A 15,602-nucleotide genomic window follows, 5' to 3' on the forward strand; every position below is an offset into this window, starting at 1 on the left:
ATAATTCTGAAGATATTCCTGAAATATAACACCAGTGCCAACATCACTAGAGGATCTGATATCATTGGGAAATTTAACATGCCAGAAAATGGATTTCTTTCTGAACTGAAATTTTTTTTCTCCGTCCTTGTATTTTTCAGTTTACCTGTTGGTGGGATTAGAAATTGCCAAGTTCCTCAATGTAAACTCACTGTTTAAAAGTGTGGTAGGGATTTAGAGGAGTGAAAATTAGAGACAGGAATACTAGGAAGGGAATGATCAGGAGGTGTGGGGCTGCAGGTACTGGTGAGTATCTGGAGATAATCACTGTCATAGAATCAGAGAATGTTGTAGCTGGAAGAGTGCTTAAGTATTGTTTCTTTGAAGTATTAGAAAGAGAAAATGAAGGTCTACTCTGTGAGAAGGCTATCCTATAGGTCTTCTAAGAACCAAGATCTGGAAGCAAATCCTTTAACTACTTTTAATTATGTGTCCAGTTAGTTATAGCCTGTTTCTCATGTTAAAGCTTCATGCCTCCTGAAATACCATAAAGATGAGTTGACGCATAAAGCCATGAGGTAAATATGACACATTCCTGAGTTCTGGGTCTCAATGTAGGATTCGGGAACAATGTTTTGTAGTTTTATATTCTTTAAAATACGTATGTGAGCAAATCATATTCCTTAAACTGTCTATGCTCACAGGATAAATAGACTTTGGTTTCTCCATATTGCCAATACTGTGTTTGTTGTTAAGTGTACAGAGAGCTGAATCTTTTTATATTCAGAAACTAATTGGAAACTTTAGTAATTTTGTATTGTCTTAAAACAGGATATTATTAGCACTGTGACTAGAGAATACGGAATTGTTGCCAGAATGTTTGGTTTCGCAGTAAGTGTTTTGCAACCCACATAAGAACTTAAAAAATAAAATAAAAATGAAATTGTCATCTTCTGAACTAGCGTGGGTTTACATATTTTTAATGTACACATTCAAAAATGTAACTCATACTTGCATTTCCTTAAACGTTTTGATTTAAACACATAAAATGACTGCATTTAATTCAATTGCTCACAAAAGTGGATTTTCCATCACAAAAAATATACCATTTCTATTTTAAATATAACTTTAAGACGTATTATATTGTAGTCAAGTTGTGGGTTTAAGAGAGGAAGTTAAAAACATCTAGTGAACATGTAAAAGAAAATTAAGAAAATTGTGAATAATCTGAAATTAAGGTTATAGAAAAATGAAATACCCAGAGCTTAGCTTAAGTCTGATGGCACAGATGATAAGGGCTGACTCCTAATGCATATGTACTATGCATCAGATACTAATCCCAGCCTAAGGACAAAGAAAGTATTATCATATTCACTTACCAATAGCAATGATGCCACCACAAATTGTGAATGGGGGTTAAGCAGCACTTGTCAATCTGCCTTCGTACTTAGGTGAATTGTCCATGCCTCCATCCTGAGCCAGATCTTCTGCTGTGAAGAAGATTGCATTTTCTTTTACCCACTAAAGGACAACAATCTAGTGGGTTTAATTTTTTTTTTTAATTTTCAGTTTTGCACTCTCCATTGGGTAATTTCTATTAGCATGCTATGTTATTTTCTCTTTTCTTGAAAAAATTATCTTGCCTTCGCTTCTTGCAGCCTAGCTGCTGCCCCAATTTTTTCCTTCTATGGCAACAAATGTTTTTGAATGAGTTGCCTGTATTTGCCGCCTCCCATTCCTCTCATCTTATTTTCTCCTAAACTCACTCTGGGGTTTTTTTCCAAACTATTGAATTGAAACACTCCTTGAAAGGGACACAAATGATTTCCTTCTTGCTAAACTTAAAAATTCTGCTAAATCTGCTCCTCATTTAACTTGGTATTATATGACACTTTGCTTTTAGAACACATTACTTTCCTGGTATTCTTGCTATTTCACTAGGCGTTCGTTCTTAGGTTCCTAGCAGATTGCTTCTCTTTTCCTGATATTTGAACTTCAGAGTGCTCCAAAAACTCAGTCCTTGCTCTCTTATCTATACAGTCACTCTCCATGTAATGTCATCCAGTTAAATATCATTTATATAGAAATGACACTCAAATTTAGTTCTTCAGCCCAGGCTTCTTTGCTGGATTCCACACATAAATAATTGCTTTCCTAATTGCTACACTTGGATATCTAATAGATTTATCAACTATAAAATGCCTCACACTACAATTTAGGACTCCCCACTCCAAACATGCTTCATCTGCAGTGTCCCTCATTGTACTTTTTGGGAAGTTTATCTCTCCAATTGCTCAAACATACGACTTTGGCACATTACTTTCACAACCCATATCCAATCAGTCAGGAAATTCTTTTGGCTCTCCTTTCAAAATAATTCATCTTTCCTGCCCCACCACTAACACTTTCATGCATTACATCTCTATACTGCACTCATGTAAGGATGTCTTCATTATTTATTATGTTTGTATTTTACATTCTTGCATTAGAAAATGAACCACAGGAGTAGGCATATTTCTTGTTGTGTTCAATGATATATTCCAATAGTTAGAACAGTACTTTCGCAATAGGTGGCTTGAGAATATTTGAAAGAATGATTAAGTCATAGCTGCAGGCTTTTATTTGTTCTTTATCTCTGGATTTGTCTTGAAAGACTTATTTATTCTTTCTAAAATACAAAAACTCCCATATAGATTGATTGATTAATTACTGCTTATCAGAGTTGAATGTTAGCATTCTTTCCCAACTCCACATTAATGATGTCACGTGGGAGGCTTGAAATGGTCATGGTGGAAATATTTACAACACAGCAATTGGTAAACACTACAGTCAGCCCCTTCACACACTGAATAGTTGTTAAACATTTACCAGCACACTAATGGTGCACACCAGTCAATTCTGTCCCTAATAATATTTCTTATCAATTATATTTTCAATAGAAGTTTTTAGTTATAGTATAGAGGAATGGCTCAAAGGTGAGTATACGCTTTTTCTTAATGTATTTTCTACAAAATAAAATATGTCCAAAGGATTATAAATCATTCTCTTATAAAGACACATGCACACGTATGTTTATTGTGGCACTGTTCACAAGAGCAAAGACTTGGAACCAACCCAAATGCCCATTGGTAATAGACTGGATAAAGAAAATGTGGCACATATACACCATGGAATACTATGCAACCATAAAAAAGATGAGTTCATGTCCTTTGCAGGGACTTGGATGAAACTGGAAACCATCATTCTCAGTAACCTGACACAAGAACAGAATACCAAACACCAAATGTTCTCACTCATAAGTGGGTGTTGAATAATGAGAACACGATCACACACTGAGACCTAGGGGGTAGGGGGCTAGGAAGAATAGCAGGGGATGGGGGGATTGTGGAGGGATAGCTTTAGGAGAAATACCTAATGTAGATGATGGGACAATGGATGCAGCAAACCACCACCATGGCACATATATAGCTATGTAACACACCTGTATGATCTGCACATATATCCCAGAACTTAAAGTATAATAAAATAAATAAATAAATATGTATAAAGTTGAAAATTATTTCATAGGTTCCTAGTGTCTGGATACGGTTGCTGACTAAATCAGCAGTTATTTGTGTCTCAAAAAAGTCCCTTTGGCAAATATTTTGTTTAAGGCATTGGACTAAATTCATATATCAAAACATTAAATGTAGATAGACAAAGGAGTAAAAAATACTAGCAAATACAAGAAAGAGTTAATAAAAACTGATATTTAAGAGGATTAACAATGATAATATGAAAAGGAGAAAGGAAATTTTCTTCATATTCTCAAATCTGTAGTCATTTTGGAATTAAATAGTTATTGTTCTTGGTAAGTAGAAATACTACTGCTGTATGAATAACAGTCTGCTCAAAGATACTATGCCCCATTATCTTTTTAAGCTAACAGTGATCCCAGGAGCTTAGCAGGAAAATGTAGAGAGTGACTTGTACTCAGAGCAACGTAAAGGATTTGCCCAGAATCATGTGGTGAGCCTGGAGCAAAGACCTGAACAGAGGGTTTGCTTTTTTTGTGCAGCTTTTCTGAGTGTAGTAGTATCATTAGAATATTCTTTTTAGGATTTAAAAAAATTCCAAGTGTATAGATTTCAAATAGCATATAAACTGCTACAATGTGGCTCTCATTATTTTTAACAATTGTTGCGTATTTCTTTTTCAATCTCTTTGTACTTTTACTAAAATTTTCAGACACGTAGATAGAAACTTCTGTTTCTTAGTGACTAGTTCTCTAAATCTCTTATTCTGTAGTCCTGTAGGTTTCTCCTTTCTGCTGCCAGCTATAAGGAGAAGTTCTTTTATATCATCTGGGAATTTCATTTAATGACAATATTATTTTCTGGATCTCTCTGCTGGATTCCAAAATGCTATTTTTGTTATTGTGACCTGAGGTGAGAGTAAATAAATCTTTAAATAAAATGTTCTCATGAGGTTTTTTTTTTCCTTCCTTTCAAGAAGTTCCCCGCATAGCAATCAGACAAAATATATATTCATACGTAGGAAAATTTAGCAGGATAAAAATTGTTGATTAACTCTCGCTTTCTTTATGCATGTATTTAAGGATCAGAGCAGTGATTAATTCCATCTCAGAGGCATATAAGACTCAACTGAGAGGCTTTTTCAAAGGTCCTCATGACTAGCCAGTCATGGAGATGGAGAACAATTAAACCTGTATCACTGTGTTTTGAGCACAGACATCAGTTATATTAAAAGCTCCCTGAATGATCCTGGTATGGATGCAGGTTTAAGTATTACTGGGTTAGATGAAGATAAAGCACTATTTCACTGTTTTTAAATACTATATAGCTAAGGGGAACTTTATGAAATGTAACATTGGACTGAATGCTACTCTGTTGTCTGTACAGCAGTTATACAATTTAACTATACAATTATATAATTTAATTATGACTTTAATTAAATTTAACTGTGATATAATTGATAAAGTATTTATCGCTTCTTTAAACAGTCTTCTTTTTAAACAGGTGGAACTGCAGAGCCCTCTCTACTATAGGGTTAATGTAGTTCCTGAAAAAATGCTTTTTGCTGAGCACAGGAAAGGTCTTCTAGGCCATGAGTATCTTTTGTGATAAGAGGAAAAAGCTATATGGGGGGAAGCTTAAATTTTATAGGAAACTTTTGAAAGCACTGAATTGAGAGACATGAAAGATGACTTTTCCGTGGTCCCAGTGAGCCTCTCTGACTTTCTATTAACTATCATGTTTGCCTGGAAAACCAGTATCTTCACTGAAAGTGGGAAACATGGCACTATCTATTTTGGTAAATAAAGCACCAGATAATGAACCTATAGTCAGTCCACTAAAAACACATTACTTATAAAAATGACAAATGCATTTTATAAGTTGGGTCTTGACTTTAACAGTAGAATATATGATAGTCTTCTCACAGCAGCTATGACTACTATTTAGGTGACAAAACTATTGGCCTTGGCTTTTAAAGTATATTTATTGTGCAGGAGTTTGAATCATGACTGTACACTCTTTTGGTTCTGTGATTTTAGCTGTGTGGTAATGTGGTCCCTATGCCAAAGTATAAACTTGTATTTGTTCTTTTTCCAAATTGATGAGAATGGGTTTGGATCATATACAATAGCTTGAATCACTGCATCAAACTCTTTTAACTGTGTGATCCTAAGTGGGTAATGATTTTCTTAACTTTGATTTCTTCATGTGTTAAGTGGAGGGAATATTTGTTAATGTTATTGTTTTAAATGAGATAATAGAACACTTTGCAAACTCTAAAATGCTCTGTGCATTTAAGCTATAATTAATAGTGTTACTGGTGCTCAATGCACAAATCAGATGGAGATTCAGGAGTTATTATGGGGTGTCCCATGGAGGATGAGTTATGACCTACTGTGTTTGAGGAGATCCTGAGAGATTTTGTGGATTAGGTGACGGATAAAGCATGCCATACATTATGTTTGAACTTCACTTGACATTGAAGGGATTCCTGGGCACAAAAAACAAAACAAAACAAAAAAAAAACAAATCATCGGCAAGAGCTCTAAAGTCATAGAATGGCTTCAGAATTGGATAACTAGATATTGAATAGTAAATATGGTAGGTATACAAAAATAACTGTTGGAAGATAGGTTTGGGTCGTATTTTGACACACCTATGGTGCCAAGAGGAGGAGTCTGTGCTTCAATCTGAAGACAACAGGAAACTGTTGAAGGGTGATGATTCGTTTAAAGTCACGTTTAGAATGGAACAAAGGAACAAGGATTTATTGGGCACCAGACACTTTGCTAGACACAGTACTGCCAGATCCCTATCGTTATTCTAATTTTAAATATTAGAAAACTGAACCATAGCGAGGTTAAAAATATGCCTGGGGACATTCAGCCAAGAGTTCTGGAGCCAAGATTCAAATCTAAATCTAGTTGGCTTTAAATGTGTCCATTACTTTATGGAGCCTTTGAGATTAATCTGACAAGTACGTATTGAGTTTTTTGGAAGAAAGAGGAAAAGAGACAGGAAAATCACAAAGGAAGCTCACTCAGGATATAACAGATGCCTAAAGAGATGTGAGAGGAACTAAACGTGTCTCATTTTTCATGTAGTACTTTTCAGGATCCATTCGCTATTTTCTAAACATTACCAAATGCAATTAGTCATTTATTTTCACTTCAGACTGAAGTAAAGGAGATTTAATTTTTCTTGAAAATCATATAAACATTCTGAATGTTGTAAAAGTAAATAAAAATTTAATGTTGATCCCTAAAATGTAGCCTATTTAACTTTCCTGGCATTGTTTATTACATGACTCAGCTGAAATGAGAAGATTCATAGGGTGTGTGCACTTTTGGGGACCCCTGGAATTACTGAAGTACCACAGCAGGTGATAGAAAGGTAAAGTATAGGAGAAAGTCAACTCGTTTCCCGGTGAACATTTTCTTTGTTCTTTCCTCTCTCATTACAAGAATGTTTGCTTAATAAAACACCTCCACCCCTTTCATGATCAGTATCATTTTCAGCTCTAAGGTGATTCTGATAGTGATGAAAAAGACAGCCCATTGTCTCACTGTTGTTATTGATACAGTATTAAATTACTTGCTGGGAAAATGGATATGTTAGTCAAAGGGTGGTAATTTGTATTGACTGTTGTTTTCCAAGTATCCTGCCCTGCTGGTCAAGCCAGATACTGGTACCTCTGAAATTAGCCCCATGTTTCAGAATTGCCCAAGTCATACCCTTCCTTTGCTTTCCAGTGGGCCCAATCTTTTGTACTGTGCATCTGTACAGCTTCCTTATCCCAAGAACTGAACTTGGTCTTTTCAACCTGGCTGCTCAGCCCTGGGCTGCCTAGGACTTCACTGGCCAATCTTCCAGGTTCTTACTCCCATTACAGACATGTATTTACTGAACTGATCTCATAGCTCACAGCTGCCTGCCTGGCTGGCTGGCTGCTTGCCTGGATTTTTCAGCATTGCTCAGCCCAGTATCTGTCACTGCTCTTTCTTGAAGCTCTATTATTAGCTGAATTATGACTGAGGCCATGTCTTACTATCTGTTCATCCAGGTATAACTTCCTCTGTTTATTTTGTCTTAGAAGGCAGATCAGGCCCAGTTATAGATCGTTTCTCCTTCCCACTGCCCCAGTGTAGTTTTGGGCAGAATGTAACTCAGAGTTGGCATGATAAAAAAGATAGGAATGCTTATGGTGATAGGTGATAGGAAGAAATGTGGACAAGCAGTTAAGTTACAAATAAGATAAATGTGTGCTTTTATGAAAGCACACATGAAAGAAGGTAAAACATAGCAGTAGGATTTTCAAAGCCTAGTGCAATTTGGGTACCCAAGAAGACATGTAGATAATGCATGTAAAAAAAATGCTATTGAAAGGTTGTGGGTATCCTGAACTCTCTGGTGTTCCATATGCAAATCCTAATCTTTAGAAGATTGACCAGTCAAGTCAGGGCCTCAGCCTTAGAGAAACTGGACCCAAGAAAGGTTATTGAGACAGGAATATAATAACAAGAGAATGCTGCAGTTTTTAAACTAGACTGTGTAGTGGAGATCAGGCCATAGTTAAATTTCAGATATTAAGATATTAGAACTGAAATTTGAGAATTGGAGAGGCAGTGAGTTGAACTGATAGTGATTCATCTGGATATCAACCAGAGCACCTCAAATTGTCTCAGACCAAGTCATTACTGAGCTCCAGTTCATGGAAAGGGCAGTCATATATCTAGGGGTTTTTGGCTATTAATTTAGCTCATGAGTTCCCTACTAAGAATATTCAGCATGAACTATGACCAGTAAACTAGTAAAATATGATAGGAATAATTTCATGAGCTTTCCCTTTCTCTGTGTCATTTATCAATAATTACTGGATTTTTACTCTCATAGAAACCTGAAATGAAAAAGCCATCTAGGCAGTGTCTCTAAAGTTGTGTGAGAAGCCTATGTGGAAGAAACCGAAATGTTTTTTCTCTGCCTTCCATTGTATCATTGGCCTAAGATATGGTTGAATTATACATAGTCTACTGAGATACAATATTCCAGAATGTATATGCATCTGTATATGTGTGTATTTGGGTTGCATCTACAATTGTATGTGTGTGTATTTGGGTTGCATCTACAATTGTATCATTGTGCATTGTATGTGTGTGTATTTGGGTTGCATCTACAGTTGTATCATTGTGCATTGTATGTGTGTGTATATGAGTTGCATCTACAATTGTATCATTGTGCATCGTGCATTATTGCATTGTAGATGCAACCCATATACACACATACACAGATATATGATACGATTGCATTTACAATTGCATCTACAATTATATCATATATCTGTGTATGTGTGTATATGGGTTGCATCTACAATTGTATCATTGGCCTAAGATATGGTTGAAATATACATAGTCTATTGAGATATGATATTTCGGAATGTATATGCATCTGTATATATGTGTATATGGGTTGCATCTACAATTATGAGTAAAAAGAAGTAAAAGTGGTTCTGCTAACTTAGAATAGTGCCTTATTATCCACAAATAAGGATTTGAGAATAAGGGATCATCAGCTTCATGTCTCTTTTTAATACACAATTTGGTCTCTGCCCTGTGAATTTCAAACAAAGTTCATATTGAAGCAATTACTGTAATTTGTTGCCATTGAGAAATAGCTCTGATTAATTTAATCTTAATGTTTATTGCAATTCTATTGTTTCAGCTTTGTGATAAAGTTGAAAGGTGTGCAAAAATGAAAACACACATTTTCTTCCCTAGAACAACCTTCAGTCTAGCAAGGGACATGACATAAAAAAATTAACTCTGATCACAATATGGAAGATGCCAGCAAATTATATACCAAAAAAGAAATACAGAGGAAGCTGTATAGGCATCAAGCAAATGCACGTGCACACACACACACACACACACACACACACACACACCCCAAGGATGTCCACAACAAAAAGACAAAAAGTCCAATTAAAAAATGGTCAAAGAACTTGAATAAACATTTCATCAAAGAATATGTAAGTTGACCCATATGCACATAAAAAGATGCTCAGCATCGTTGGTCATTAGCAAATGACTAATCAGACGTGAATCAAATCGCTTCACATCCACTAGGATGGCTATACTGAAGAAATGGCGAGAGAATAACTAGTGTTGAGAAGGATATGGAGAGACTGAATCCCTTCTACCTTACTGCTGGGAATGGAAAATGGTACAGCTGCTGTGAAAATCAATTTGGCAGTTCCCCAAAACATTAAACATATAGTTACTGAATGACCTGGCAATTTTATTCCCAGGTATATAACCAAGAGAGTTAAAATATGTTTATACAAAAACACTTGAATGTTCATAGCAGCATTCATAACAGCCAAAACCTGAAATCATGCTGAATGTATATCAGCTGATAAATAGATTTTTAAAATGTAGTATATTCATTACAATGGAATATTATTCTGCTATAAAAAGGAGTGAAGTACTGATTCATGCTATAACATGGAAGAACCTTGAAAACTCTAAGCTAAGTGAAAGAAGCCAGACTCAAAGGAAACCTATTATATGATTCTATTTACATGAAATGTCCAGCATAGGCAAATATTTAGACACAGAAAATACATTAATGATAGCCAGAGTTTAGAAGGGAGAAAATACAGAGTGACTGTTTAATGGGTATAAGGTTTCTTTTCAGGGTGACGAAAGTATTATGGAATTAAATAGTGGTAATGATTACATAGTGTCACGAATATGCTAAATATTACTGAATTGTACACTTGGAAATTGTTAATGTAGTTTTATGTAGCACGAATTTTATCTCACTTAAAAATAGTGTGTCACAGGCTGGGCGTGGTGGCACACGCCTGTAATCCCAGAGCTTCGGGAGGCCGAGGCAGCCAGATCACCTGAGGTGAGGAGTCCAAGACCAGTCTGGCCAGCATGGTGAAACCCTGTCTCTACTAAAATTATAAAAATTAGCCAGGCATGGTGGTGGGTGCTTGTAATCCCTGCTGCTTGGGAGGCTGCCGAAGGAGAATCAACTGAACCCAGGAGGCAGAAGTTTCAGTGAGCTGAGAACGTGCCGTTGCACTCCAGCCTGGGGAAAAAGAGCGGAACACCATCTAAAAAAAAAAAAAAATACTGTTTCACGTACATACACAAACCCACAGAAATTACAATATAAAGAAAGGAAATTGTACATTCCAAGTGAAAGTACAATTCATAAACTATAGGTGTTATGTATTCAATGGGCATGTATGAGAGTTTCTAGTAGGATGTTTCAAAAGTTCATTTGTAAATTAGTTTTCTGGAACTGGGATATATGTTGTGGTAGACAAAATATGACTGACTCTTAGGAAAAGTCAAAAAGAATTATATCCAAATGGTAGCAAACAATTGTCCATGCTCTGTTCCATGAAAGAAAACTGGAAAATCTGCTTATTTTCTACATTTTAATTTCAAAGTTTTTTTCATTATTATTCAAAGGATTAAATATTTAGATGATTTATCCATATTTGTTAGCTACTATTTCCTTCTAACTTTAAAATAGATTATAATTTTTAGATTTCTCAATCAAAAATTATATTTCAGTAAGGATAATGAGCATTATTTTAGTAGACTGGGTGAATATGTCATCTTAATGTATTTAACTGTAATAATACTGATAATTCTTTTATGACATTATTTTATTAACTTAAAATTTTTGTTACCAACTAATAATATAAAAGTTTTGAAAATAATAGTACTTTCGAAGAAAATAATTTGTAATTCTTAACATGTCTAAGCTTTGTTTCTTCATTGAGTTAAAGTAAGCTTTAATTTATACATAACAAAACTGAAGTGTTATTCGTAATGCATATAGAAGGTAAAATATGTAACATAACTAAATTAAAGCTTACTTACTTAGGCTTTAATTACTAAAGTAAGCTTTAATTTAGTTGTGTTATATATATAGAGAAAATTCTCAAAAAATATCTACAACATACTAAAATCTACAACTTCCCTCTAAATGGATTCACCATTGAGGCTTAGCTACAGATTTTATTTTTCTTAGCCAGCAGTATTGTTTTTATTTAATGCAGTGACCTTTTTGTTTCTTTGTCATTTCTTTTCCAATTAAATAGCCTCTCAAAAATGGCAAGAGACATTTTATGTTGGTTTTTAAATTTAGTTTCTGCTGATGCTTATTTGCATTTTAAGTGGCCTCTGTTTCTGGACTGGGCTACACACCACAGTATGTGCATATAAACAATTTGTGTGTTTTCTGTTTTTTATAGATTCTACAAAGAAATTAAAGGATGTTCTTGAAGAATTCCATGGTAATGGTGTGCTTGCAAAGTATAATCCTGAAGGGGTAAAACTTCTTTTTCTTTATATCAGTTTCATATATATGCTTAGAAAAGGGTACTTCTTAATGAAAAATTCTTGGAAAAATGTATGTGTGTGTATGTATATGTACACATATACATTATATATGTATGATACAGATATGTGTATATGTATGTGTATGTGTGTGTGTATATATATCTATATGCTCACCATAAACCATTTACCCTATACCATGACCTAAACAAAATGAATTTTATAATACAGTGGTATTCTAGAAGACACATTAAATGTTGTAGTACATTTTTCATTCAGATAACTCTTCTATATTGTGTGCTTGAAAGAATATGCATCATTTAAGTATAGTGTTTGGTTCTTTTCCTAGAAGTCAGGAAATAGTATTGGATAAAAGAGAGAAAGGGTATGCCTGGCTCTCAGTCTATGACCCACAAATTTCAGCCCTCAATAGATATTCGTGTAGGGGTAGGGAGTTACTCCTTTCAGGCAGTTATTTCCTTGACCAAACAAGGATTTTGTGTTGCTTATACCTGGTCTGTGACCTTAAGGAGTCAACTTGTACAAAAAGGGAGGAATTATTTAATCTTTTATTTTACCTTTTACCAGTAAGCTTAAGATTTCTTCAAATTATTTTCTTATTAAAACTTTGCATGTCTTGTCAATTTCTTTTGAACACGATGCTTGAATGAATGCCTTTTACTTCCTAATTATTTGTTAAATTACCTTCTATTTAATATTAGTTGAGAGATGTTACACTTTAAATGTTCGATCGTTATTACTGTTAGTTCATTTGTAGCTTCAGCAAGCACCATTTACATTGCTTTGGAGAGAAAAACAAATGTCTCTTTGCAAAAGACCCTTTTGTCTGGATGTATTAACTAGATAGATTTGTTTGCTTACTAAAATGTGACCTGTTTTTTGTTATTGTTTCGTTTCTGTATGTTTTCAAGAACACATTTCTTAGTTATCTTTTAATATTGTACTTCCCAGGGATTTATAGAACTTAATTTTAGTTATCATAACCCTTAAGATATTCAGATTGTTTTGAAATTTTCTATCTGTATTTCTCATAGTTAACTATTTTTCATGTGCATATTTTCTTATTCTCTCTACATTCTAGTACCTTACTGTAACTTTTAAAACTCTTTAGCCTAGAACTTACTCTTAAAAAAATAAAATTAATATTTGGTGCCTATAAATGATGGAGAATATAAATACTATTTAAAACCATTCCCATTTTTCTCTATTAGAAAAAAAATAACTGTCTAACCTACACTTCCCTCATATTTTATTTTCCTAGATGTCATAGAGGAGGAGAAAAAAAGTTAGCAGCTGAACCTATAGAACTGAGACTCTCAAAGTCTAAGAAGAGTTGAAAAAGTAAAGATGAATTATAACACTGAATTCCTGTGACACAAAGATTGTCATTAATATTTATATTCACAGCAATACCTGAAAACTTACATGCTTATCTAATCTATATACAGAGATAAAACCTGTTTTTTCTCCCTAATGATAGCTTCTGGCTACAAACTCAGTTAAGTGATCTTGTTTGCAAAGCAGCCTTTTTCCTTCAATTATTTCTTATTTATAGGACTCTCAAGACTTAGTCTTGCTGTTATATATTTCATGAGAATTACGAGTCACCATATGCTACATCTATTAAGGTAGTTATTAGATTCATTATTAGACACACATATCACCCTTTTCAACAATGTAATACATTTCATAATGTACAGATCTGTTGTTGAAATGTGTCATTAAACTAATAAACAGTTGAAAAACAAAAAATTAGATCTCATTATAACCCAAGAACAATTCTTAATTAAGAGCTAAACCACTCTGTGATCTTAATTCTGATAAAATTTTTCCTTCAGAAGAAAATTTTAAGGTTTATATAATCATTTTAAAAACAATTGGGAATAGTCAATGATGAGAAATAATTCTTTATGCCTTTAAGTTTCTCTTCACTAGATGATCTTTCAATTTATAAAAAATTACTTTTACAATATGACAGAATTCCTAATGTCAATTCACATGTGAAGTTATCACTCTCCATTGACTGGTCAACTTGACCCCAAAGTTGTTTGCACTGATGACAAGTTAATGCTGCTCAATTATACAAGAAAATTTAGACAAGTGAGTAATCCAGCCTGAATTTGAAATGAATAATTATTCCATTGTTCTCTAAAAGGAACATGGCTTGTATATAAAATGTAATTTCAAAGAGAATATCTGTTAAATTGCTTATCCTCCTATAATGTAAAGCTGTTTAAAGGGTAGATGTACTATTTTGTTTATAATTCACTTGAATGACTGAATTTTTAAAGTGCTGTAGATAAAAATTTAACCCAAAAAGATGTGACCTGTTGAAGTCTATTTTAATAGAGAAAAAAATGTTATGTATAATGTGTGAATGAGTCATTTACTTTTCATACCTATCTTTCAAAGATCATTTGATAATTATTCCTTGAAGAAATGAATAAGATTAATATAAACAATAGCCTTAAAGATTCTGTAGGAATAAAAACCTTTAAAAGGCCTTGAGATTCCCAAACTAATAAGATTACCAAGTTGTTAAATAAACTATTTTAAGAAAAGTGAAATGATTTTTCCAAGATTCACCAGCTAGCTCATGACAGTAACCACAACGAAAACCTAATTGACTAGAATCCCAGTTTAGGCTAATGCCCTGTGCTCTCCACTTCATCTGCCAAATCATAGGGGAAAAGAATGTCCTTTTAGATAGGAAGGAGAAAAGCTAGGGGAAGGCATGGGAAGACATTGCTTTTGTACTGAGTGTGGCACTTCCCAGTACACATACATATTAATGGCCCATGCTTAACGAGGTAAGAGAGTCTTATTAGGCTCCACCTACTCTTGTGTAAATAATATAATGTTAAGAATATTATTACAGCTAGTTTGTAGCAGAGATCCAGTCTCAATGAGAGAGTATTCACAGTAGAACATAGTCAGGTCATATAAATAGTCTCCTGAGAGCAGTAGAATTTGGTAGTACAAGGAGGAACCAGTTTAGCATTGCATGCATTTATTTTCTTTCGGTCTTGGACTTCAAGTTCAATTCCAAATTGTTCAACTTACAGCTGAGAAATGGGAAGAAAGTGGCAGAAGTATTTATAAATATATTTTAATCTTTAAAAGTATGGAGAGATGCTAGGTATGTCATGCTAATAGAAGGTAAGCTTAGGAATTTGAAATACATATTCAAAATCTAATATACCTTTATATACATGGTTATATTTCTATTAATCCTCTAAAAGATTTTAATCATACAGTATGTGTTACATTATATTTAATGTCAGAAGAGTTTGCTTATTATATACAAAGATGGACCTAGTCATTGATTCTCAAATGTTAGTGTATCTCAGAATCAACTGGTACACTAAAGCATGGACCTCTGCCTGCCTCCCCTTCTCCCCGCAGTTTTTGACTCAGTGTTTTTGGGGTGGGGACTCAATAATTTGCATTTCTGTCAGTTTCCCAGCTTCTGTTGCTGCCACTGTTTCAAAACCACATTTTGAGACCTATGGATCTAGGATATGTTTGAAAATCAACCTGTAAACTTGAACTTTAAGCTAAATAATCAGAGATATGAGATAATGAGTATAAATTATCTTACATTAACACATGTATTCTTTCTTTCCTTGCATGCACAGAAACAAGACATTCTTAACCAAGTAAGACATTTTCTTTTCTATTAAATTCTGTCTTTTCTTTCTTTATTCTAATATGATTTATGAATTTC

The 15,602-nt window shown here is 34.0% G+C and overlaps 1 protein-coding gene across 10 annotated transcripts in view; it reads left to right on the forward strand.

The window, feature by feature from the left end:
• The window catches only part of DGKB (diacylglycerol kinase beta), an 812,604-nt gene that overhangs the window by 211,527 nt on the left and 585,475 nt on the right, over positions 1-15,602 (forward strand). For 6 of the 10 annotated variants that reach the window (XM_064380347.1, XM_064380346.1, XM_064380345.1 and 3 more), the window contains 2 exons: positions 11,770-11,846; positions 15,514-15,534. The exons of 1 other annotated variant lie outside the window; for it this stretch is intronic. In XM_064380347.1, coding sequence (XP_064236417.1) covers positions 11,770-11,846; positions 15,514-15,534 — 98 coding nt within the window. The remainder of the gene's footprint in view (positions 1-11,769; positions 11,847-15,513; positions 15,535-15,602) is intronic. 3 more of the 10 variants (XM_064380341.1, XM_064380342.1, XM_064380344.1) reach the window with 1 other exon arrangement.

Source organism: Aotus nancymaae, unplaced genomic scaffold, assembly GCF_030222135.1.
Source record: "Aotus nancymaae isolate 86718 unplaced genomic scaffold, 86718_ANA_hifiasm-v0.15.2.pri h1tg000025l, whole genome shotgun sequence".
NCBI lineage: Eukaryota > Metazoa > Chordata > Mammalia > Primates > Aotidae > Aotus > Aotus nancymaae.